The sequence below is a fragment of the Corvus kubaryi genome, unplaced genomic scaffold (genome assembly GCF_017639235.1).
Source record: "Corvus kubaryi isolate FWS band 111438036 unplaced genomic scaffold, C.kubaryi_AGA036_p1.0 37397, whole genome shotgun sequence".
NCBI classification, from domain to species: Eukaryota; Metazoa; Chordata; class Aves; order Passeriformes; family Corvidae; genus Corvus; species Corvus kubaryi.
Genome location: NW_024581136.1, coordinates 7854151 through 7880083, shown reverse-complemented (window position 1 = coordinate 7880083; position 25933 = coordinate 7854151). Strand labels below are relative to the sequence as shown.

At 40.3% G+C, this 25933-nt stretch overlaps 2 protein-coding genes across 14 annotated transcripts in view; both read left to right on the top strand.

Moving 5' to 3' along the window:
• Positions 1-4069, top strand: part of LOC121671019 (phospholipid scramblase family member 5-like) — a 75538-nt gene extending 71469 nt beyond the window's left edge. For 5 of the 7 annotated variants that reach the window (XM_042042149.1, XM_042042150.1, XM_042042153.1 and 2 more), the window contains one exon: positions 499-581. In XM_042042149.1, the coding sequence (XP_041898083.1) occupies positions 499-537 (39 nt within the window). In that variant the 3' untranslated portion in view covers positions 538-581. Of the gene's footprint in view, positions 1-498; positions 582-655 lie in introns of those variants that run through there. The other 2 variants (XM_042042151.1, XM_042042152.1) reach the window with 2 other exon arrangements.
• Positions 499-25524, top strand: PLSCR1 (phospholipid scramblase 1). 7 transcript variants are annotated; one of them, XM_042042141.1, is made up of 10 exons: positions 14104-14231; positions 15964-16113; positions 16783-16814; positions 17591-17671; positions 19198-19355; positions 20377-20419; positions 21492-21712; positions 22510-22671; positions 23715-23876; positions 25070-25524. In XM_042042141.1, the coding sequence occupies exons 3-10, from the start codon at positions 16808-16810 to the stop codon at positions 25097-25099; spliced, it is 864 nt and encodes a 287-aa protein (XP_041898075.1). In that variant the 5' UTR covers positions 14104-14231; positions 15964-16113; positions 16783-16807; the 3' UTR covers positions 25100-25524. The 7 variants fall into 7 exon arrangements, with proteins under 7 accessions (XP_041898080.1, XP_041898074.1, XP_041898075.1 ...); XM_042042140.1 differs by lacking the exons at positions 14104-14231; positions 15964-16113 and adding an exon at positions 536-581; XM_042042142.1 differs by lacking the exon at positions 15964-16113.
• Positions 25525-25933: the final 409 nt, after the last annotated feature.

The window sequence follows — 25933 nt, the reverse complement described above, 5'->3', positions numbered from 1 at the left end:
ATTGCATGTAAGACCTTCAGGTCATATAAAAATTCCTACAAAAATTCTCTCATGAAGGTAATCGTAAGAATTATATGAGAAGGAGAATAGTCAGTGCTAGGGGTTAAGTTGCGTGTTTTCTAGAATTAGAAATTGATATTTGCTGTGTAGTTCTTTTGCCAATGTAACTGTGTTAACATGAAGTGGTTTCAAAATAATCTGTGATACTTACATCAGAGAATATAAACCAAAATTACAATACTGTTTAAATTATTCACTGGAAAGTGTTTGCTTCAAAATTCCATCAACAATTCAGAAATTTTGCTTTTAGTAGAATAGAAATGTCAGTTAAGATTTTTGGATTGTCCCCTCCAAAATCCTGTTTCTCAGAGGCAGTGATAAAAAGTGATTGACTAATATAATTACTTAATGTAACAAAAGCCTACAAGTAAGACTTTTGATAGTAATTGTTGCATTTTTGTGCCTTCCATATCTAATTCACAGTTTGTTTATTTGTAGGACTTAATGTTCTTTGAAAACTCTTTGGATGGATTATAACAAGATAAGAGAAACAATGAAATATGCAGAATGTGTTTCAGTAGGTAAAAATGAACATAAATTGATCTTCTTGCTTTGAAGACTTACACATTTCTAATTCTTTTTCATTTTCTTCCAGAAATCACTTGGGCTTTGGACATGATTTTGAACTGCAAAAATCCTTGTTCCTTATAGGAAAAGACAGGGAGCTAATGATTATGTTTATTAAAATATGTCTCATGTAAATAATAATTTCCCACTTACATTTTATATGTGCTGTAGCTTAACACATAATTTTCACACAGAGCACCATTGCTTTGGAACAGTGCTATTCTCTTCTTTCTCTTTTGATGTTCCTGCATGGGAAATCATGAAAGATTAGATGAAGGCTTGCAGCATCACTGATGAAAGTCTATGTTTAGAGAAGCCTTTGATGTTTTGCAAGTGCTGGTACCAGCTACTAACCACATGAGGGTGTGTTCTGGGGGTTTTGCTTTTTTATAATTTTAGAAGTAATTTTCTGATTTGTTATTTAATTAACAGTAGCAAACTGATACTGAAAGTAGCAAATATAAAGACATACCCAATGGGAAGATCAAGATGTTACCTGTTTCACTGAGTGGAAGAAGGGAAGTTACATTTGCTAGTAAATTAATTTTGTGACAAAGATTGTTTTAATGAGTGGCAGCCAGAAATTCAGCTTCCAGCCCTAGACTTGGGAAGGTAAGCTTTATTCAGAAAATCTGGTATTCCACTATTTCCACTAAAGGCAGGCCATAGATAAAGTTTGAGAAATTGTCCTCTGTACGCTAGGGGCTCACAAATCACTTCCCTTTGTACTATGCAGTGTTAAGGATCTTTGCTGCCATCTACTCAAGGCTTTCCTTGAAAGGTTTGTTCCTCTTTGTAATATCTGGTGGCTGATAATTTTTCATTCAGACTTGCTAATGGCCATCCTAGAACAGAATTACTCTTTTCCTTTGGCAAGCTCAAGTATTTTCTATGATGACTGCGCAGAAGGAGCTTTTTGTAGTTCAGCAGTTTTACACAGCTGTTCATTCCTGCAGTCACACGTCATCATACTGTTCCCAAACATTCCCACAAACAGGCTTTCGCTAATACAAACTTCCTTGGTAGGAACTGTATATATGCAGGACAAAACCAGGTTTTTTTGCTGTTTTTGCAAAGTGTTTGCTCTATGAACTTGCTTATGCCTCTCAAAAACTTCAGCAGGTCCTTCAAGAAGCAAACCAGTACCATAAAATATTGGTGGCAAACCAAATTGCTCTCATAGTTGCCAGTCAAGTTTCTAAGGGGAACATTTTTCAAATCACTAAAAATGCTGGAGATTTTTTTTTTTTTTTACTGTCAACCAGTAATTCAGTTCTTGCAAACAACCAACACATCAACGGAAAGAGAGGAGATAATGAATAATTCATAAAAATGAAAAAGAGCTAAATTTATCAGGTGATTAATTCTCAACAAATATTTAGACTAATTTTAAATTAATGTTCGTGGATATGAATTCAAACACAGTGAAGTCAGGAAGTTGCAACTAACGTTCCCATAGTGAAATTAACTCAGGAATGCTTGTAGATTTAAACAGTATGTTTTAGATTATATACCACACTTAGGTATTTATACAGATTTACATATGTCTTGAAAATAATTGTGGTTAACAAGCTCTGACAATCATCATTATCTGTTAACCATTTCACTACTGGCTCTCGCTGTGACTCGCAGCAGTGCAATCAGGCTGCACGAGTTGGGAGCTCACAGAGAGCCACTGCTGCCACCTTTCCCAGGAGGAAGCACCCTGCGAGCTTCGTGGGCAAGAAGCTCCCTCGTGTGGAAATTCAGGAATTTGCAGAGGAATACAGGATACTTTTTGCTATTCTCGCTGATCTCACACTGGTGTCGTTCTGTTAAACTCAGCTCCTGTACTCCTGACTGTAGACTCAGTAAAAGAACCAGACTTTTTTTTTTTTCTCTTTAAATCCCTTTGCCATCTTAGACAGCAGTCACTGTTATTGTAGCCCATTATCTTGGCTCTTGTGCACTGTTGTTGAGCTGTGTGTGTCTGAATGCTTGACTGTATTCAGTGCCTGTAAGATCAGCAGGATCCCCACCTATCTCCCACTTCTCTTCTGCAATTTCCAGTCTTCTTGTGGCCCTTTAAAAGCCAAAGACATCTCTGAAGCAAATGCGTCCAACCTCATTGAAGTCAACACAAAATAAGGTTTTATTTACCTGCAGGGCTGAATTTGGCTGTGAGTGTCTATGTATATACCTTGTAGGTAAGCAATATGTGCATATTTTTTTTAATGAATTGCAGCCAGATGATAATACTGGATTCCTCACACTTAGTGTCTTTGTTGCTGTTTTGTGTGTTAATACAATGTTTTTTGCTGTAAAATGTGTATGTATATGAGTATGTTTGAATGCCTCTGTTTACACTGAGGGGCAGCTTCTGGGACATACAAGAACAGGGTTATCCCTTGGATAAAACAAGGAGTGGAGCTGGGATGACTCTTGCTGCTTAGAACTCCCTCGGCAGCGTGCTTACCTCTGTTCCACCCTTCAGCATCCTGGTAGAAATTCAGTGCTGTGCTAGTTTGGGCAAATTTGGAAATTAATTTCTGGGCAGGGAGCAGCGATAGGGGATACACATCATAAAGTCACCCCAAGACCAGTGCCAGCATTTTTCCAGCTGGGAGGTTCTTCATCTAAACCACGGCTGCCACACAAGGGCAAGTATCCATTCTCAGCAGAGTTCATGGAGTTCTGGATGATATTGCTATAGAAGAGCCAGTGTGTTCCAAGATCTTAACAACCTGCAGCTCTAATTTAACCCTTTCTTGTTAATAGCAATGTGTTTCATGTTATGGGAGCTATATATGCTCACCTGTCACGGTTCCCCCATGGGCTAGGAGTGGCTCTCCAAAGAAGAATTCAGAATCCCCCAAAGGGTTGCAGGTATTTTCTGAAGCAAATTCATGTCCTGGATATCATCTAGAAAGAAACATGATTGCTCTAATGAAACAGAAATTTTACTTAATGCGGCCAAGCAAATATTTTTGATCAGTAGCCAAACTGTAAATCTGTGTAGTTCACACTCCTTGTGTTCAGTAGATGGCAGCAACAGCTCATTATATTTACCTTTGCACACATCATAAGCTATACCCAGGACGCTGATTAAAGTTCAACATACCTTTAACCTCTAATTAAATTCTACTCTTAACTGAAGGACTTTATTTTCTGTGTCTGATATTAAACCTCTGCCATATGATACTGGGTTATGTTTATTGCCTGTATTCACAGCTGAATTACTGGTTGTTTCATGAGATCCGGTCAGAGCATGGGCAGAATACAATCTACCACAAAGTGAGCTCCTCTGGTCATCACCCAGCCTATTTTTTGCACCTGGAGCATCTCTCCAGCTTCTGCAGGTGGACAAAGGAGTAGCCCCAGCTCCAGGACACTTCTCACCTTCTGCAGAAACATAAAGTGCCATGTGTAAAGGAGATTGCTGTGTACTGGTGTCCGTAGAAATGTAGGTTTCTGTGGGAAAAAGGTCATGTAATGATGGTCTATCACTATGTGCTGTACTGGGGCAGAGAGACGGAAATCCCCTGTAGTGCCACAAACCCAGGTGACACCAGCATGTGGGGAGGAGCTGGTTTGTCCGTGGGAAGATCAGACACTTCCTGTAAGAGTGAAGACACAGTCTCTGTAAGTTCTGAGATTGTTTGGTTGTCTGATAATTTGGTGAATGAAAAAGGGTATTTCTCTTTGTAGACTTTGCTGTGTGTATTGAAAAACTCTTTTTGTGTCAATTTGGTTATTTGTTTTAGGATTAGGAAATGATCCAAAATGCACATTTTCTAATAGAGTTGTCTGAGTGAAACTGTTTAGAAAAAAAAAGATGAAATTTCCTCCTCCTGATGCTCATCTTAGTTGTATTGGTTTCTTTTCAATTAGAATGGTATGTTCTATGTTAGAATCATAAATCCTAGTTTAATTCAAAGATCAACTTCAGGTGTTTTGATGTGCTTTTTTCTTGACTTAAAATGTCTCCCTTAGGAGGCAAAACCCACTTCAGCTCGTTAGGGAAAATTACCCCATATACTCTGAAAGGAGATTTGGGTTTCTTTGTGGGCTATGTGTTTTTTTTTTTTCTAAAATCCTAGATCTTTTTCTAGACTTCATCTCACTTAGGAATAGCTTACTTAACGTGAAATCATAATTCAAAAATTCTCTTAGTCCTTGCCACAAGACAACATCTTATCCATGATTTGTCAGCATTTTACTACTTCAGTCCTCTGAAGTGAAGTGAACAAAATAATCTTGAAGGTAATAATAATTACTTTTTGAATGAGACAACCCAGGACAGTTACAGCTTTCTGCTTTCTTATGTATTTCTTAGTATTCTTGCAAAAGCACAAAAGATCAATGTTGAAAATTGATCTCAGTTCGCAATTAGGTCTTATCCCGGTCTCTCTTTGCAAAAACAGTACAGAGACTTCTCATCTCTCTTCTCACTTTAATTTTCTTCTGGAAAGGAAGCGTAAACATAGTTACTACAGCATTGCAGTAGGACTCAGAGGCCTGACCTCTTGTGCTCATACCCGGCAGACCTACCTGAAAGTTTACTGTATTAATGTACAGGGGAGTACACAATACACCCAACATCAGGTCTCATAGACCATGGAGACACACACTGAGGTCCATGTTGGTGGGCTCTGTTTCCAGTGTGGAGTCCTGCAACTGGGTACAAAACTGCAGCACAGCTACTCACAAAGCTGCTTTGTCAGTCTTGATTTTGGCATAAGTTTATTTGCTGTGTTACATGGAGTAAATCTATCCTTCATTTAGTATCATGCTTCATGAGGAATAAATAAGTGGAGCAATCTTATATAGATCTAACTTTAATGCTTTCTGAGGCTGCAGGTTCAGTTTTGTGTATTTATTATTATGTGGTCTCTGGCCAGAATATCCTTAAATCTGGATATTGGCAAGCAGATAAGCATGCAGACTGCAGAAGTGCTTAAAGCTAAGTGAGCACTTCGTGGGCTCTTATTTCTAAACAGCCCAGCACCTTGCAGGTTTAATCCTTGAAAAACTGTGTAGTAAAAGAAGTTGGTAAGACATACAAGTTCTCACATAAAATTGTAATTGGGAGGAAAATCCCCACTTACTTGAGCAACCTTAATAATTCTGCTGCTTGTTTATCTAAAGTCAGAGTAAATGCTGACAGATTAGTGCTCTTCTCCGTCCCCTACAAGGGAAGTTGCACTTTAGATATGTTAGACTGGAAAACACAGAAGCTCACGTGACAAATTTTCCATGTTTAAGTTTCTGTAGGCCATTCATAGTATGTGTAAAAATGTTTTTATTCTGACATCTGGGTGAGTATTGAAGGGAAAATTACCTGAAAGTTATTTCATCAGGACTGATTAACTTGATGTGCTTTTGCACTTTAAGATACTCATTTGAAGGACTTGTTCTTGTCTGTTCCAGTCGCATTAGGTAAGTGCTCTATTTACATTGGTGATGTTTTGTATTAGAAAAACCTATACAAAACAACAACAAAATCACAAAAAGTCCTGCAAGCTTCTGTTGCAGACATTGCTCTATTGAGAAATACCTGTTTCTATCTAGAAATGACCCTGGGCATTTTCTCTTTCTGCCTCCTCCCCCCGCGGGCCCCCCCCCCCCCCACCTTTTCACCTTTTCAGATCACAGAATGGTCTGGATTGGAAGAGACCTTAAATATCACTTAGTTCCACCTCCCTGCCATGGACAGGGACACTTTTCACTAGAACATGTTACCCAAAGCCCTAAAGGAAATATCACAGTCCACATGTCAAGATCCAGTATTGCTTCATAAGTCTTTTCTTAGTCATTTATGGTTTGCTTGTGGAATCTTGGGTGAATTTTGGACCAGGCTAATGGTTGGTTGCATTTACTTTGTGCTTTGCTCAATAACTGCAAACAGTGAGTGAGATGATGTGAAAGTTTCAGGGCAATATAATAAGGATGGGACACTAAATCTAGGCAGGACTGTAGAGAGAAGCCCTTGTGCAAACAGGCAGCACGCCTTTGGCAAATACTTTGCTTAGTAAGAACACAGAAACACCAATTGATACGCCAAGATCATCTGTGCCAGCAGGTGTAGCACCTAAATAAAGCACGTGCATGTGAGCCACAAAAACTTCAGTAAGGTGAAACTGCTTTTAGCTGCAGTGATTGGAACCAGTGGGACCAGGTGTTTTGTTCATGGTTTGTGTTTTTTCAACAGATGAACTTACCTCCTCCAATAAGTTTATGCTTTGGACTTCCATACAACCTGCTGTTGTCTTAGAGAAGTGTGGTTATACGGCTGGGGCATAAAAAAGATACATGCATGACCTGACTGACATGCTCATTTGAAACAGTCCCATAAAATGGTCTATTTCAACTACTGTGGTCTTCTGCAGTTCTCTCTTGCCAGTACGGTGTTTGAGTGGTATCATTGAACATGAGGTTTTAGTTGAACTGTCACACGCTGGGTCAGACCCTTGCCCCTGTCAAAAGGGAAGGGATAAATGGTTATGGAGCTTGGGAAGAGTCTGATGGAAACAAATCCCTGCAAAATCAGGGTAACATGAGCTAAGGAAAGAGTATAGGAACAAAATTAGCATGGGATGGAGGAGGACACAGAGAGAATAAGATATTTCTAAGAGTAAATGAATGTTTTCAATCAGATGTGAAGTCTAATATGGTCTTTAAAAATATATTCTCAGTGGAAAAGAGCAATGGATCTTTGCTACAAAATAAGCACCTGCTTGGTGAAGTCATAATTCTTTACTGCATTGCTGATCTGTTCAAGCTTTAATGTTCTTTTTTCTTGTACTTCAGGAATATCACTGATAAGAGATGATTGAGAGAAAAAAAAGTGTAAGAAAATCTGCAGAGATGCAAAATGCCTCATGCAGCATTGATGTACTTAGCCCCATATATATTTATTACTACAAGTATGTGTTAGCTTTCTTGGTGAACTTTTTAATCTCAAACAATTACAAAAAAAAAAGATGTAGAAGTCTTTCCTGAAGCACATATATCATTGCAGATGTAGTAAAAAAAAAAATTCTAAAAGTGTCAGATTCCTCTCTCTTCCCATACCATCCCCAGATATTAAATTTTGTAAATAGTTTTGTTCAGTGTCTCATTTATGAAGCAATGTCATCTTAAGTGCACTCTTGGCTGATGTAGTAGGGTTTAGAGTTCCAGCACCTCAGTGAAGCACTAAAACCCCAGGGCTTCATTGAAAGCCTGATAAAACAAACCTTAGGTTTTGGATCTGGTCATAAGGCCTTCTGTCAGATGAGTCCAGTGTAATTGTAGGCAACTTTAACAGCAAGTATTTTATATTATTAGTTCACAGAGAATAACTAGAAATGTTGTAAAACATGTGTTCTGAAGCCATAGAAAACTGAATAATGCTAATATAGATCTAATTGGGCAGAAATCACATGCCCTGAAATTCTGGGAAAGATCACTGAAAGAGAATCACATAGAATAATTGTAAATACCAGTGTGAAAAAGACTTTTACTTCAGTTTTGAAAACCTGCTTCAGGAACATACTGGTTCCAGAAACTTGTGGAGCATCCCTGCATAGACGTTGTCAGCCACCTTATCCCATCCAACTTGGAGAAGCTGCAAGTGCAGGGTGTTGGACCTCTCAGGATCAGGGGGCCATGGTCACAAAACTTGGTCCTGCAGCAGTGCAGGAGTATCTGAGCAGGGCTGGCTCCTGGAGTGTGTCCATGGGACGGTGTCCTCTGGCAGCACATGGCAAACCTGTCACAGCTGGAAGGGAAACTGCAGCCTGGCCGGGAGTTGCCATCAGCACAGGCAGCGTGGATGCATCCTGCTGCTGCTGTGCCAGCAGAGACATGGTTAAGGGGAGAGGGGAAGAGAGGAGAGGGCATCTGTAACAACCTTATCAGTAACAACCAGCAGCTCAATTACGCTAAAAAATTGACTCAGATGGGAAATACAATTTATAATACCACATGATACAGCAACCAGGGAGAAAAACCTTCTGGGCTGGGAGTAACAAATCTGTAAAACTTGATTTAGGAAATAATAGGACTAAATGTGAACCTCCTGAAAGCTGTGCTAAGGATTTCTGGGAAATGGCCCTGGCCTGAGCGTGAGGCCATTGCTTTGATGAGCAATTTCTTCATATGTGATTATTCCACATCCCAGGTGATCAGTATTAGGTAAGAGTTTACAGTACCTGACATTGGTGACTAGGTCTTAATAGAGAACAGGGTTTATATCTGATGAAAATACTTTCCTTTTCCAATGTTTTCTCCTCTCCAACTTCCAAACCTCCCCAAATCCCCCAGCTGTCTTTGTGAGAAGCAGTGCCTGGTGTTGGGCTTCCTAAGTTTTCATTCTTAATTGAGCTATAAATTCACCTCATAAACTCTTGCAGATCTAGTAGTCCTTCTACATTTACAAGTTTTTAATTATCTTCTTAATTAACGGAAGCCTCAAGGTCCCAGTTCATTTTTATCAGACGAGTCTGTTATGAAATGCATTAACTTGGACTTCATTGGTTTTAATAACATCCTCTCCTCAGCCTGGTTCTGTGTATCGGTATTGCTCTATTTGTCCTAATGTTGATAAAAGAAGTGCCAGTGTATATCACAGCACAATGAAACCCAGCTTCTCCTTTATCAGCAGCTCCCAGACAAACCAAGGGTGCCTAATCAAGAACATAAGTTTAAGAGGCATTTTTTCATGCTGCTGAATTCAAATGCAATGCTAGTGTCCAAAAGATTACGATACCCTAAATGAAAGCAGGTGTGGGCCTGGGTGCTGCGTTACATTCTTTGCTGTGCTCAGAGAGGTGTGTCTGGTGAGGAGGGGCTACAGACAGTGGGCAAAGGGAGCAGAGGGAGACTCCTGCCCTGGAGTCAGAGGTACCCTGTGCACCACGGCAAAGGGCTGCTGCTTCCAGGCTTCCTTGTTTTATGTACGTTTTCAAAGGGGAATGTCACCTCGAGGCCCGTGGTGTCCTGATACAACTGCTTCATATGATTCCAGGTCTACAGTGGTGCAGCAATATTGGCTCTAGAGAAGTTTGGCCAGTGAACCCCACCCACACACGGAATGTGCTTGTGAGAAGAGGCACTGGAGAAAGGGAGGCAGGGAGAGTTCAAGGACCACTAGCACATCACTGCTGCTGTATGATTCAGTGTCACCTGCAACAGTGCTTAAATGAAAAAACTTGGCTTTGCAAAAACCTTCAAACCCCTCCTTCCCCCCCAAAAAAAACCCAAACACAGATAACTGAGCAGCCTGGGAATTCAGAGTGCCAGCCTTGACATACAGAGCTGGATGTCTGGCTGGGGTGGAATTGTCCTGACTTGATTTTTTGGTGTATTTCATTAATTATGCCGGTATTATTTATACGTTTTAGGAACAAGTCATGCCTAGGAAAATATTCCCTGTAAGTATCTATTTGGAGTAGCAATATCCCTTTAGCAGAAAACAGGATTTGCACAAGCTGCATTTTAAACTGTTGGTACCACTGTTAATCCTAAATTCTGGAAACTGTAATGGGCTGTTTCTTTATGTCAACTTGTTCTTTTCCTCCCAATATCCCATTTTCTGACTGCAAAGTGGCTTATGGCAGTTCATCTACAGTGCTGACATTCAAAACCTTGTATGACTGGCAGCCGTAAAACTTTATTTAGCCTCCTCAGTCTGAGAAAGAAACTCCTTTGGCACAAAGACATTTAGTAGCAAAACCAAATGTGGGGTATGGCTTCCATTGTTGTTCAGTTGTTTTCCCCTTGTGTTCTTGAGGAAAGACTGATGGTGATGGCTGACAGCTCTCTGCATGAATTGCTTTTCTTCTGTAAGTGATTATCATGATTGTTAGTGACAGCCCAGGGGGACATGTTGCTCCTCAGGATATGTAAAAATATAAGGAATGCTACTTTATGTGGTTTGGAACTCTTAACTGTCCACTGCTGCTATCTGGATGCTGAATTAGCTAGGACATTACAACACTAAACCCATGTTCACCTGGTTTCCCTCTCAAAGGAGAACCTAAACCTCATTTGTTAGACTGCAGGCTTGATGACTGATTTAATATTGTTAAATGAAATCAAATATGTGAACAGTACTGTTTACAATTTACAATTTTACAATTACAAAATTACAAATCTTTAATACAGAGATGATGTGTTAGCTGCTTCTTCTGGCTTCATGAATACATATTTTATTAAATTAGTGAAGGCCTAACTACCACAACAAAATGAGAGCTACACTGAGGCTCAGGGTGCCTGTCAAATGCTAGCAGGATGGAATCCATTTGCCCTAGTTCCACATCAAAGAAATAATGCTAATACTAAGAATAGCAATTTATCTACTTTTTAAAATGTTTGGATTTAAACTGCCTTTTACTGCATGTACATTATGTCTGTCACACTGGTGGTGGGCTCATACTAGACTCATCATGCTGTATTAAAATGTAGATTTTGCGTATTGGAACATTAGGTTATTTGCCTATCTGCTTTCAAAACCACTACTAGTTTGGGTATGACGTAGTATAAATGCAAAAAAAAGGAAATTATTCTGGATAAGATTCCTTAAATTTGAATAGTTAGGTTGGGGGCAGTCTTTTAAAATCTCAACTCTCCAAGCAAGTTCTAAATATTGTTAAAATTGTATCAGGTAATTATCACTTTGTCATCAAAAGTCCGGAGTAAAACAAATGCTGTAATTTCAGTATTAGAAAGTGGAATCACTTTTATTTGCAGCATAGGGCATGAGGGATCTCTCTGCCTAGTGCATGCACTGCAGCTAGAGAACAGATGAGTTTAAATCTATGTAACTACTTCAGACTCGTTACCTTTCCCCAAACTCATACATACATGCTAAATGTTCTGCTGAATCTTCTGTGTATTTAAATCACCTCAGCAGCATTGCTGAGGCCCACAGTCTTTAAGGCTAGGATAACCACTTGCACACATCAATACAGGACTAAGTACTATCAGCTAAAGGAATTCCCAAGACTTGAGCACTATTTGTTACAATTAAAGTTTTTCCCAAAATGTGCACAAGTGAAGGATGGGAAACACCAGATAAAAACCCCCCATGGCTGGGGCTCCAGCTGGTGCAGCTGAGGAGTTTTTCCTGCCCTGCCACAGGAGGAGTCTTCTTTTCCTTTGTTCCTTCTTTCTTTCTCTGTTCCTCCTTTTTCTTTTGTTCTTTCTTTTAATTTATTTCCTGGTAGCCCCCTCAAGTTTGTGCCTCAAACCTCACATCCTATGTCTTTTCTATTAAGACAACAACTACTCTCAGCTTATCTTTCTCTGCATCTCCCATGTCTGCTTGCTGTTCCAGGTTTGCTTTCCAGATCACAAACACTGGAGAAGAGAGTCTTTTGTCGGATTGTGTCCACAGGCACAGAAAGCAACCCCCCCAGTAACCACTTTTATTTCCTTTAGTAGTGCAAACAGTGCCGTTCCTGAGGTTAAATGCGGTTAAACAGAGTTTGAGGTGCACAAAGGCTGTTTGCTCTCATGTACAGCCCTGAGTGAACTTCCTCCCATGTCCCCTCACACAGATGTACTGCCTGAGCACTGAGGGAAAAGGAGCTGGTTAGGTGATGTTAGCAAGGAAGATGAGAGCTGCTTTTGTCAGCTCCAGGTTACTGGACACCTCTGTGTGAGAAGCTGGTGGAGGAACTGGTCCCACTTCTGGTATTGGGCACCACAGGATCAGATGAGGAGTCAATGTCAGGAGCATGAGAAGTTAAAGCAGTGGAAAGTAATGTTCTGAATATACAGACCATAAGCAACATACCTAGAAAATGGGGTCAAGAATCTACAATTAATGTTTCTTTTCAGGTAAATGGGCTTAAAAGAATAAATTCTAAGAGCATGATCATTTTCTTATTTCTCTTGAAACAATTCCAACTTCTTTTCTAAATGTTTTAGGCATTCCCCTGCTGGTTAAATCTGCTCACTGGAGAAAATAAAAAGGTATTGACCATTTCAACCCCCTGATCTAACAGAAAAGCACTGACTGTCAGTTACAACATCAGTGATCCTAGCTGGACAAGAAAAGAACTGGAACATTATTTGATATGGGCAAGACTGATAAATTACTTAGTATTTTGTGAATCACAGCATCTTTTTTTTCTACCACTGCAGGTGAATTGAGTTTTTTTTTTCTACTGATAGATGCCTGAAAGGAAGAGATATGCTGCTATCTTTGTTCTCTTTGATAGGACAATGATATTCTCATCTAAGAACTAACATGCGTCCCTATGTCAAAAAGTCATGTTTTCTGGGCAATACAATTTGAATTTCAGTGTATGAGTCTGAACCAAGCTAAATATAACTATGCTATATTGCTTTAAAAAAGAAGGGTGGTATCAAAAACTGCCATGTATTTCTAATTTCCCAACCATGTCAAAAAATTCTATACCTGTTTCTTAAGAGATGTTTAAAACCTGTTTCTTGGTGTCTGTTACTAATCCTCTTAGTGGATTCAGTGCAGATGTGTGGGAAAATGCTAGTCAGCTTTAGATTAGATTCTTCTGTACCTGAGGAAACAAGCAAAATAAAATCCCCAAATCCCTGTCCTATCTGGTGTTTAGGTGAAATCCAGTGCAGGGCTAGAATAATAGTTTGGGGTTTTTTTGGTTTGGTTTTGTTTATGGAAAATTCAGTATTGAAATGGAGAGCTTATTTTGGGAGGTAGAAGACAAAGACTACAAAGTATGTAAAGCTACAAGGTGACCTGCGCTTAATTTGTTCTCTTTGTTAAGGATTCAGATTGAGTCCCCAGTCTTGGTTTTCGTGCATGCACCCAGTTACTGTGATCAGATTTGTGTGATTTACATGAAATACAGTTTCCTTTGAAGAGGCATACGTGGACACCAGCAGCTCGAGTCTGATGTATGTGAATGTACAGAAGAGGGTGCAGAAGATCAGTTCATGAGAGCTGTTAATCAGGGAGTGAGCCAACTGGCTCCAAGTCTTTTGTTTCCCAAACAATTCAGTATCGTATTTTCTTGTTCCTGTAACTACGGAGTCCATGTAAATATATTACTTCCCCTGAGGTCCTGCCTTTACAAGCAAGGTAAAATTGTTCCAAATACATTTATTCTCCTTTCAGGGTGGACATAGAACTTGGCGTTATCATCTGAGTGGAACCTGATGGCCTGTAACTAAAAAGTAGAAATTAATTAATTAATTAATTAATTTAAAAAGAACTGAATGGGCATGGATGAAATGGAAAAGGTAAATGTCACGAAGAGCAAAGCTTTGGAAATGCCGGTGTTTCTCGGCAGGGCTGGCAGCAGCAGTTTCCTGCCCGCAGCCCCGCCCTGCTCTCGCTCCGCGCCCCGCAGCGCTGGGTGTTCCCGAAGGGCACGGCGGGGGCACGGGTACGGCGGGGCACGGGTACGGCGGGGCACGGGCACGGGCACGGCGGGGCACGGGCACGGCGGGGCACGGGCACGGCGGGGCACGGGCACGGGCACGGCGGGGCACGGGTACGGCGGGGCACGGGCACGGCGGGGCACGGGCACGGCGGGGGCACGGCGGACAGCGGAGCCGCGGCTTGGGAACGGCACATGCGGCTGCTGGGGCTTTAAGCGTCCTTAACGACCAGGATTCCTTCCAGGCGGTGCTGTCAGGTATCCCGGCGTTTTCCTCACAGGGGTGCCTAATGACCGGCGGGGCTGTGGCAGGGGCCTGACGAGGAGAAGCCCCACGTTTTCCGGGTGGGGAGTGCGGGTTAAGTTAGAATATATCTCTTTAGAGAAATAACTCGCTTGCAGAGAGTGGATTAAGGGGAGGTGCTGATGGCCGGGCTGTCCCGGGAGAGCCCCGCTGGAGGAGGGAGGCGGCAGCCGCCGCAGGTTGGTTCTGGCAGCCGCGGTCCTGTCGCCAGCAGAGCAGAGCGGCGTTAGCGCTGATGTCCCCTCGTCTGAGCGAGGCTGATACTCTGCGTGTGACCTGGCTGTGCGGCTGCCAGGTGCTGGCACTCCCAGGTCTCAGGAGAAAAGGCAGTATAAGGGGACAGGGTACCCTACTGCATCACAACAACAACAACAACAACAACAACAACAACAAAAAAAAAAAAAATTCCTTCTCTGAATAATGTTTTGTTAACATTAGACAATAACAAACTGTTTAATTAGATCAACTAGTTGATCTTTAAGCATACTGTTTCTCCAGCAGTCAAGGTTAAAATCCAGTGGCTGAATAGTCTAATATAATGCAACGTCAAAAAAGAAAAAGCCACAAAGGGGAAATAATGCATGCCTCCTGGCTATTTGGTTTCTTGTTTTTTTAATATTACAATGTCTTGGAAAGGGCCTGGCTTGTTGTTTATATGGCACTAAGCATGTTTGTACTGGGGGGCTTACATTAATATGCTCTTGGCACTTTAGTGAGATGGATAAGAAATGAAACTACTTGTCACGCTAGTATTCTGTTTTTCTGATAAAAAGCAGAAGCTCTATAGTTAACATAATTATGACATGTCTGACTTACTTGCAGGATATCTAGTGACATGCATCAGGGTGAGGGACATGTAGCTGTGTTACGTAGTTCTGAAAATGAGAAAGTGACTGAAAAGAAACATGGACATTCATAAAAAAAGGAACTATCTAGGGATGAAATGAGGGCTGAACTTTGTAAAATCTTTATTGCTTTTTTACTATAGAGCATATCAACCCTTTCTAAATCCTAGACTGTACAGGCTTGTATGTGTGGTTCTAGGGACAATGGAAGATTCTGGACTACTACAAAGCCTTTCTTTTAAATAAATCATATCGTTCTGTCTCTACTCTCCCTTTATTAAAGGGCTTAGTTGTAATTCTCAGTATTTTGCTTAAGTTCACGTAGCTGGAACATCTCACAGTATAAGCTGATCTTTTGCTAGTTTAATTAACATTTTTTATTCTTCTATAGTTTGTGGTAATTCCTGCATACAGGGACTACATTTTACCCTACTACATTCTACATACTACCCTATGACCAGAATCCAATTAAAGTATGTGAAAAAGGATGGTGATTTTATTAGTAGAGTTAGTAAAGCAGAAGAAAATGTATATTAAAAAAGGAATGTTTAAGAGCAACTGAACCAGCTGCTCTTAAAGAGGATGTTCTGTAGGATTTGGAGAGTGAGTTAGTTCCATGACAGCCCAGAAACATAGACATCACCCTGTGAGACCTGCTTTTACTCAAAGAGTGAAAAACAGGAAGGGATTGCTTTCAGTTTCATTTCCCTTCCCAGTTTTGAATAACCATCTTCACTGAACTGAAGTAGTTAGAAGAATCATAAAAGACAAAATCTATTGGTAATTTAACTTGAACTGGATTATTTTTAAAGAACAACTAGGTTTATTTTTTATTTTAAAGCTTTCAATACTCTTAAAAAGGAGAGCCTACACCATTCTTTTTTACACTTTCACTCTTGGATCTCCTGACTGTTTTGGATCTGTTGCTGTTGTCTTGCTTCACTCCTTACCCCAGAGAAAGAAATAACTCTCAAGGTTTATGCTGGTATCAGTAAGTTGGGGTTTTTTTGGTTTTGTGGTGGGTGGTTGTTTTTTGGGTTTTGGGGGGGGGGGGGGTTCCTGTATTTTTTTTTTTTTTTTTGTGGGCTGTGTTGTTTGAGGTTTGTTTTCTTTCTTTTTCTTTTTTTTTTTTTAATTCCTTTCAGCAACCACCCTTTGTTATCCTGTGAAGGCAAAAACTGGATATGTGATATTTAATAGTAGCACTAGAGAAGTGGAATAGCTTAAAGAACTGAGTAGGTGGTAGCATGGCTACATGGCTGCTCCAGGGTTTACCCGAGCAGGTTTTGTGGTCAACATCAACACACTGAACCAGCTGCCCTTAAATTACTGCAGTAAACTGTTAATCTGAATTACAGGATGTTTCCGAATGGCTGTGCAGTGGAGTCTTGCACATTCCAATGCTTTCCTCTGAGTTGAGGATGATTTCAGGATACTTAAAGCATGAATGCAGGCATAGAAAATTCAGACTTATGTGGTGGTGGAGACGTAGCCTAGATGGAAGCTGAGATATTTAAGGTTATTTTACCTTGTATTTGTAATTTAGCTTTCTCCTACAGTTTAGAGAGGCAAATATCTTTTATCAATAATAGAGAACTGAATAGCTCTTGTGTGAAATTATATATTTAAAAAATCATGAGATAAAAATGTTCTTTTGCAGAAAAACTACAAGCAGATTTACGACAATGCAAGGTGAGTGAAATATAACCAAAATGTCAACTTTTGCTAACATCAAAGACAGCATATTCAAGCAATATTAGCTTAGCTATTAGCTTACCTTCTAATTATATGAAATATGTATGAATGTTTTAAGCTGAAATTATTTACATTTTAAAATTGAATATTTTACAAAACATAGAGCTTACATTTTCAGATCTTGATTTCTGAAGTTCAGTAAAAAAATTAAATTAGTAACCTTGAAATTCATGTTATTTCTGCTTACAAACTGAAGCTGGTAAATGTTTTTAAATCCATAACCCTCTCCATCTGCTGGTGTGGCATTAGTCAAAGAAGTTGGGAGAAAAGGTGGGGAATGGCTCGTTGCCATGTTCTGGAGGGCAGACTGTCAGTTCCTGGCAATGCTTTGAATTCAAGCCTCTTCCTACATAGCAATGAACAAAGACGTCTTTGGTCCAGGCAGAGTGAACTGACCCTGTTAGAGCAGGGCTTGGACTAGATGATCTCAGGACGTCCTTTCCAAGCTGAATGATTCTGTGACCTCTTCATGACATCCTGTGCAGTACCTGCCTTTTTTCTGTGCTTTAAGGACCAGAACTCCATTAAGTTTTACTGATGTTTAATACATACATTGTTCATAAATACGATCTTGATGTATATTTTTGCTGTACAGAAAACAGCTCTCTAGTTTCGTTCTGTGTGTACTCTGGAAAAGGAGGCAGTGCTGGGGATCTTCCACGCAGGGTAGGAGGAAATGATCCATACTCAGTGTGTATGTCCCATTCTTCCAGGACCTCAACCTGCCACAGCACCTGGAATGCCCTATGGCTCCCCACAGCAGGTCCCTGGGACATACCAAGGTAGGTGGGAAGGTAGGTTACAGATCTGTGACACCATTAGGAAATAAGCACAGGGAATATGTGGTACAAGGGGGATCATCTCTGATTTACTTTTCTGCTATTAATTCTATAGAGTTCCTTTTAATGTCTGTTTTGCTGAAAAGTAATTTCTTTCCTTTTGGGTGCTCCATGTTGAGCAGTACCAATAGTGGTAGGAGTTAAAAATATCAGGTGTTCCTTGGTGGTCACTGTGGGGAGTTTGCTAGGAGGTGTTACTGATTGCAAGTAATGTGTGGCAGGTTTTTACGGATGATCAGATTTTTTAATTATCATGTTATTTCAGTATTTCACTTTATTTTTCTTTAGAAATCCAGAACTGAAGAAAGAATTGTTTTCCTCTTGCAGTTCTGTGTGTATTCTCTTCCTGTTTCATGCTCTGTTGCTTTACTTTGCAGGTGGTCATACCTTACATTTTCCCTCACTTGCTCTGTCCTGTCTCATTTCCTGCTCCACTTCAAAGTGCAGCACTCCTGAACAGCATCTCTCATTCTGGCAGTGACTGCTTTCTGAAGATCCAAATCACAATAAATATCTAAAAATCAGGCTCAAAGCATAAGTCAGAGGTAAAAAGCAAAATGTTTGGCCTAAGTTACTGCGCTGTTCATAAGTTAAGGCCTGTGCATCTTGACACAAGGCACTCTGAGGTTTGTAAAGTAAACTTGCAAACTTGTAAGTAAAGTGAGCAATGAGCACTCATTGCTTGTGCCATGGAGGTCGCAGGAGCATTGTTACTTTGAGTAATTGTATGTGCATGCACTTGCACACAATAGCAGTAGGTAGATTGAGTGCAAAGCCCGTGCTCAGACATAAAAGTGATTTTGAATTCCCAAAGGGTGGATTCTTCTCTGGGGTGGGCGATGTGGCCACCTATGAGTTTTAAGCCACAGCTGTTTACAGGACCTGAGGTACAGGCCTGCTTATGGTTACAGCCTGATCTTTCATGTGCAGTGGTCCATTTGTTGTAATGTGATGTGAAATTTGGTGCTGAGCTGGTATGGTCTGTAGGTCCACAAGTCATCTGGTTTGAAAACTATAGATGACTTTTGCTAAAAGGACATTTCCTTTCACAAAAGTAGAAGGTATAATTCCAGGAAAACTTTATCTTAAAATTCCTCATTTACTCAACTGACAGCTTGTGTAAATTGTAATGCTTTTCATGTAATTTAAAGTATTCTGTCTTCTCTAGTTAGAAATACACTTTATTTATTTATTTCTGTTTTTTGAATTGACTCTCTTGTGTGAATGAAATTTCTTCTGTATTCAAGAATGATGCATTTATTTATTTATTTGGTTTGGTTTTGTCTGAGGCATCAGAACCTCTCATGGCAGTGTAACTCCCTTCCTGAAAGTTATTGTATTCATAACTGAAATATATAAGGGATAAGGATGTCCATAGTTCAAACAGTGAATAAATTACTCTTTTGAAGATTTGTGGGACAATTCTTTTCCAATATCTAACTTTCATAACTATATCTCTCTTACCGTACTAAATGTCACAGGTGCAGGGAACTATGGATTCCAGGCACAGCCCATGGGAGTCCCAGGTGGATTTGTTGTTCCACCTGTCCAGAATCAGCCCACCATGGACAGGGCATTTTGGATGCCTATTCCTCCTTCTATTCCCAACTGCCCTCCTGGCTTGGAATACCTCACACAGGTACCTGCACCCTTCCTCCTTCCCCAGAGATCAGGTATTCTGCTCTGGGAAGCGGCCTGCATCCATGAAATAGCTAAATAAAGCATCTGGCTGTGTTGCAGCTGCAAGGGTTGCTGCTTGTGGGCTGCTAAGTGAAGCCTTTTGTAACATCTGAATGCAGAGATACCTGTTACAGGTGTAGCACTTGTTCATGAGTACTTTCCTGCCAAATAGGATGCTAAAGGATGAGGGACACAGGGCTATCATACATCCTTCCCATTTCTGAAAGTACTGTTTGTGAGATGTAATGCCATTTGTCAAGGTGTGTAGAATAAATACCTATAATATTGTCAACTGTAGTACATTAGAGGCACTTAATTTTCCACATGATGCTTTCTTTACACCTCAATATTGTTAGTAGAGGTGCAAGTAAGACTTTTACAGCATAGAGAATGCTAATAGCAAAATAAGAATTGTTTCCACGTTACTGAATATGTCTTTGTACCATAAAATACGGTTCATCTCAGCACTGGAAAGATTAATACTGATGCATTGCTTCCAGTTTTTCAAACTGCTGGAAAAAAAAAAAAGCAAAAGAAAAAAAGAAGTACTGGTGAGGAGAGGCTGATTTCCCCCTGAATTTCCCTCAGAGCTGAGAAGTAACTGAGCTTCTGCTCTAAAATGTCTCCATTTCGTGCTTTTGTCTGTATGGAGGCTCTGGGACATGATGTCAGAGCTCTGTCAGGCTCTGAGTCCTGAAAGGAACATGTGAACATTAGCCCTGTGCACTTGTAACCAGACCAGTTTGGGTTCAGCTCCCCCCATCAGCTCCAGTGCTCTGGAACACTCTTCTGCTAAACTGGCAGAGGACAGGAGGGGAGTGACCTATTTTCATAGCTTAACTGGTAGATAATCTGCCTCTGGACAGTGTATTGATCAATACATTTTTATCCTAAAATGAAACAGCAGCAGTTCTTAAAAGTACATTTTGTCTTGCGACTTGTTAACTGTTTATTCTGTTTAATTCTTCAACCATGAGCAGATTGACCAGGTTTTAATTCATCAGCAACTTGAACTTCTTGAGAGTAAGTACAAAGTATTTAACTCTAATAATCCCAAGAACAATAAAGTTTAGACTTTCTTTGATGCTGTGTTTTTAAGGTGGTCACCACCTTTGTCCTTCTTTCCTCTGTTACCTGTCTCAATTCCTGCAGAAGTCATGGAAGAGAGGAAGGAGAAAATAGAAGGGAAGATTTTCAATGGGTTCTATATACCAAAAGATACACAGCAATGCAACTGAATAATCTTGGTTATAGGTGCTATAGTTGATACGTAGCTAATTATGGATGAAGTCACACATTTCCAATGTTACCTGTTAACTATGATTCCTACTCTCCTCTCTTCCTTATTAAAGTTCTTATTTTCTGTCCTGTCATATCCCACCTAATTCCATGGACTGGCACGTGGCTTTGATCCCGTTTACAGGCAATCCTGCTGTTTTAGCACACTGAATAGCTTTTCTTCTGCTCCCCTCATCCTGTGCTTTAAGAATATCCAAGTTTATATTATCAGTGTCTTTCAAATAGAAGAAATAAAATGGACCATACATCCCAGCTGACCCCTAATGTTGCTGCTGCATTTTTCTTTTCAGTTCTTTCTAAAATGTAAAAGAGCGCTTTCATTTGTTATAGAAACCAATTAAAATTTCTGTCCTGGCTGTTGTTGCTTTTGATGTGTGCTGCTGTAAATCTTGCCTGAGAAGGTTTTTCATGGCTTTCTTATTCTGAATGTATTTGTGCCCTTTTCTGTCTTCACCCCCAAATTCACAACTCTCTTTAACATCCATTCAGTTCTTCCCTGAGAATGTTCCCTGCTGTGTTATTGGTAATGGTGGTGCTTGCTCAGGCAGCACACTGGGGACTAATGGGAATCTCTGTGCTCTTTCTGCATGTCCTTGTTCGTCATGGATTCTTCTCTCTGAACTTCTCCATCAGTCTTCACTGCTTGAGAGTCCTTTCCTGTCATTTCCCCTTGCCAGCAGCTGCCTCTGACAGACTTTGAGCAAGGCTTGTCTTCCCAAAGGACAGCTGCAGAGTTAGCAGGGAGTGTCTGATCAAACACTCCTAGGAATTTAGAAGGTTTTTTCCTGTTTTTCAGTTGTGACTGGCCTTGAAGTAAACAACAAATATGAACTCAAGAATGCACTGGGGCAAAGGGTGTACTTTGCAGCAGAGGACACAGACTGCCTTACCAGGAATTGCTGTGGGCCATCACGGCCCTTCACCATCCGGATTACAGACAACCTGGGCCACGAGGTGATAACGCTGCAGAGACCTCTCCGCTGTTCCATGTGCTGCTGCCCCTGCTGTTTACAGGAGGTGAGTTGCTGCCTCTCACTGCCTTCCTTCTCGTGGGACAGGGACCTCCTGTGCAGTTTTAAGGTGGGGTTGTCTTGAATCAGGAGGTGAGGTGAAGCGAGTCAAGTTTTTCCAGTAAGGTGTGGGAAGAGAGATCTGTGGGATTTGTGGGTGAGGTCCTTGGTCTAGGAAGAAGCAAGTGTGCTGCAACACTTGGACTCACTGGCCAATTCTGACTGCAGTAATGAAAAAGCTGATTGAACAGCCTGTGAGAGAGCTTGTGGCTGGTGCTGAAATCTGCACTGGAGATGGACTTGGTATGGAAGAGTAAGGCAACGGTTTTCATAAAATAACAGCTAGAGTTTTCATTTTACAGCTCTGAAAGCTATAGTGACATTCAACACAGGAGATCATGAGGTTTTTTTCATATTAACCTAATTCTGGAATGATGCAACTTCTGAGACTACTCATAGCTCCTGCTGAGGCATTTGCAGTAGCAGCACTCCATAATGCCTTCACCGAATGCTTTTGGGATGCTCACTGCCTTTCTTTCACTGAATTTTGAGCTTTATATTGTAGATGCATAGTTTGTGTGCTCCACAGCCTGAGGAGTCTCTTACTGTTTTCTTGAAGGCAAAAGTTGAATAAGAGGTCTGCAATCTGAGTGTAGTCTTCTGAAAACACTCACAGAAAAATGCACTGAAAGGCCAAACTGTTGCAGAAAAATAAGCTGTGTTTCATTTGTATGGTGTGAGTTTTGTTTCAAAAGCATACGGAAGAATGAACATTCACTTGAAGATTTTCTTTTTCCCATGAAGCTGGAAGTCCAGGCACCTCCAGGAAAAACAATTGGTTATGTTGTCCAGAACTGGCATGTCTGCCTGCCAAAGTTTACCATTCAAGATGAGAAAAGAATGGATATACTGAAAATTACTGGCCCATGTGTTGTGTGCAGGTGTTGTGAGGATGTTAATTTTGAGGTAGGCAATGTAAAAATTGTTTGCATGTATCTGTTTTCAGATAGTGATTTGATATTAGCTTGTTTCTTGACTTACTACCTGTCAGCTGAACTATAGTATATATTAAGTAATGTTAAGTATATTAGGTAATTGCTACATCATCTTTTAATGCTGGTATAATCAAATCACTTCTCTAGATACCTAAATTACTCTAGATAAACCAGACAAACTTCCAGAAATGATGTGTTAAAGCCACTCCTCAGTGATCACTGAGAATAATTCCCTGTTAATTTAAATCAATTAAAATATTTAGCAGCAAAATCTTTTTGAATCTGTTACGCCAGGCTCTAAGAAAAATATAGTCAGCTATATCAGGTATTTATTAAAATGACTTCCTACAGCCAGTTCTTTAATCATTTAACAATCATTAGATGAACTAGTAAATTAACATAATTTAGACCTGAAATACCGAGTTGAATGACTGAAGAGTTACAACTTTCCTTTTAAAATAATATTGATTAATGCAACAGTGTTTTTGTGGACATTATGTAGAAGATATCCTAGGCACAATTTAATGTTTAAAATGATGTTGCAAATAGTTACTACAGCAAATTTGTATCATTTATTTTGGAAACTAGTCTTTCACATGACCCGGAAGACTGGATCTAACTTTAGAAAACATAATGTTGCCACAGGGCTAATCTCTGCTTTTGACCAGAAGAATGTAATTTGTTTAATTTTCACTTGAGCAGCTCCTGATACATGGCAGGAGAAACTAATTCACTCTCTTGCCCAAAAGACAGCACTTTCAGCAGACTGTGTGCATGTGGGTGCTGTATCCCAGCACCATCAAGGAATTGAACTTCCCAGTCAGTTCAGAATCAAGTTCATGGCTCTAATACTTAAGACCGACTTTCTGATAGTCTGATTGCCTTTTGGTACAAACCCTTGCAGTCAATAACTGTATTAATTCAAATAACAGTCTGAAGCTTTTTAATGGATTTGGGAATATTATGAATGCCAGGTTTGATGATGCTTTTTAAAAATTTTATGTTAACCTATAGGTGAAGTCTGTGGATGAGACTTGTACTGTTGGGAAGATTTCTAAGCAGTGGACTGGGCTTGTGCAGGAAATGTTTACAGACACAGATAACTTTGGAATCTCATTCCCAATGGACCTTGATGTGAAAATGAAAGCTGTCATGATTGGTGCTTGCTTCCTTATTGTAAGTCACTTATCCACTAATACATGAATATAAACTAACTTCTTCATCTATGTGTTTAAATTGTGCTGGTAAAGGAGTCGGTTTTGAGTTCCTTCAAGTGGGTGACAGCTTGTGAACTTCTGTGTGTAAAAATGACCACAAAAGGCAACACAGAATTATTTTAGACAGTAAGCTTATTCTAGACTATATAAAGCGCTAATTGTATTTAAGAAGTTTCATATTTGGTGGGACTGAAAAAGGGAAAAGGGAAGACCTCTTACAGACTCATTAGCAGATGAAAGCAAGTTTATGGATGTGAAACCAGAAAAATACAGCTCAGCAATAGTCAAGAGACCCATCCAAAGCCTAAGCAGCCCGCTGGACTGGTGGACAGCTGAATGCTGCAGCCACTGCCTCCCGGCTGTCCTTGGAAGCATGAGAAGCACTGAGTGAGCAGGATCAATGCTCTCAGAGCAGTAATTTCCAAATAGAGGGACTACTGTGGAGGCTAAGAACTTGTCAGAGCACTTCTCAGCGGCACTCAGGCTGTCAGCAGTGCAGTGCAGCTCACTTTCCTCTTTAACAGCAGTGTGCAACACTGTTTCCACCTACCTGTGCAATTCTGCATCAAGGTACCTGTTCAAAACATGCTCTGCTTCTGTGCTTGCTGGGCTGCAGAGGGGCAGGGAAGGGGCATGTGAAGCACCTTGAGTTTGGAAAGGTCTCACCAGCCTCTGACAGCCCTGTGCCTGGACAAGGTTTTGTTTAGCTGCGTGTGTGTTCCCGTGCTACCAAGCGTATCAAGTGCAGCATTAGCAAGTGTGAGCAACCCAGGCTTTCAGGCACAGAAATGGAGCTCCCGCCTGTAAACTAAAAATAATCATTATTGTGATGGACTCCAGTCTGAGGTAAAATGAGAGGGAATGAGTCAGATTGAACAAAGGGCAGAAATCCTCAGTAAAGGAAGCACAGCTTTGGCTAGTAATAAATTAAAAGTTTCCATGTTGGTCTTTCACCATCTTTCTGTCTCTGTGGGTGTCCCATTCTGAGAGATCCAGGTGGTGAGGGCATGGCAAATGTGCCTGTACCTTATTCTCACCCTCTGAGGTTTCTTAGAGGAAGGTGTACATCTTGCAGTGCAGCCAGGGGATCTCTGAACTAAGAACCACATTTAAGAATTATTTGTTTTGTTTGCTTTTTTTTTATCTCCTTAGGACTTCATGTTTTTTGAGCATTATAATTAAGCATCAGTGAGCAGGAGTTTGGTCATGGAATCTAGAGGTTCTATATAGAAGGAAGAAGAACATGGATCTCCCAACTTTCCAATGAATTGCAGAGCTCCAGTAAGAATAAGAGAAATGTGCATGTTATAGTTACATTTCTATAAGCTAAAAGCTTTATGGTCTTTTTTAGATTTTTTTAATCTGGTGAAATAATTTGTAGTATTCAAATAAGGACTCTTTATCTGTATAAATCAATAGTGTGATTGAGAGAAATATATAACAACCTTTTTTTCCCCAAGAACTCTGTAATTTTAAAGTAACTAATGGTAGTAGTTATTTGTAGCTACTATAATAATACTTTGATTCCTAAAAAAGAGGACTACTTCTATATTCATTATTAGTAATAACCTAAGCATAATAAAGAGATACTGATGTTTTCCTGGGTATTCTTCTTTGGTAGTTTTGCCTTGGTGTTCACATTCTGTTGTTTCCATCTTCCTATCAAATACATCAAATATATACATTCAGTGCAAAGTAATGCATTTGAACAGAACCATCTGAAATCACTGTAAAATTGTATTACTCTGGTGTATTGGGTTTGTCTGAGCTGGAGTTCATTTCCCCGCAGCAGCCCTCACAGAGCTGTGCTTTGCACTGGGAGCTGGAAAGGTGTTGATAACTCAGCAGTGTTTTGGCTGCAGCTGAGCAGTGCTGTCTCTGTAGCATTCCCTCCTGCCTTGAGTAGGCTGGGGGTGGGCAAGGTCCTGGGAGGGGACACAACCAGGCCAGCCGACACAAATTGACCAAAGGGACATTCCATACCATATGACATCAGCTCGGATATAAAAGGTAAGA

Excerpts from the sequence above, each read along its gene's own strand:
- PLSCR1 (XM_042042140.1), top strand. Across the intron at positions 22,672-23,714 it reads GTGAGGATGTTAATTTTGAG|GTGAAGTCTGTGGATGAGAC; the intron begins GTAGGCAATGTA and ends GTTAACCTATAG. Across the intron at positions 23,877-25,069 it reads TTGGTGCTTGCTTCCTTATT|GACTTCATGTTTTTTGAGCA; the intron begins GTAAGTCACTTA and ends TTATCTCCTTAG.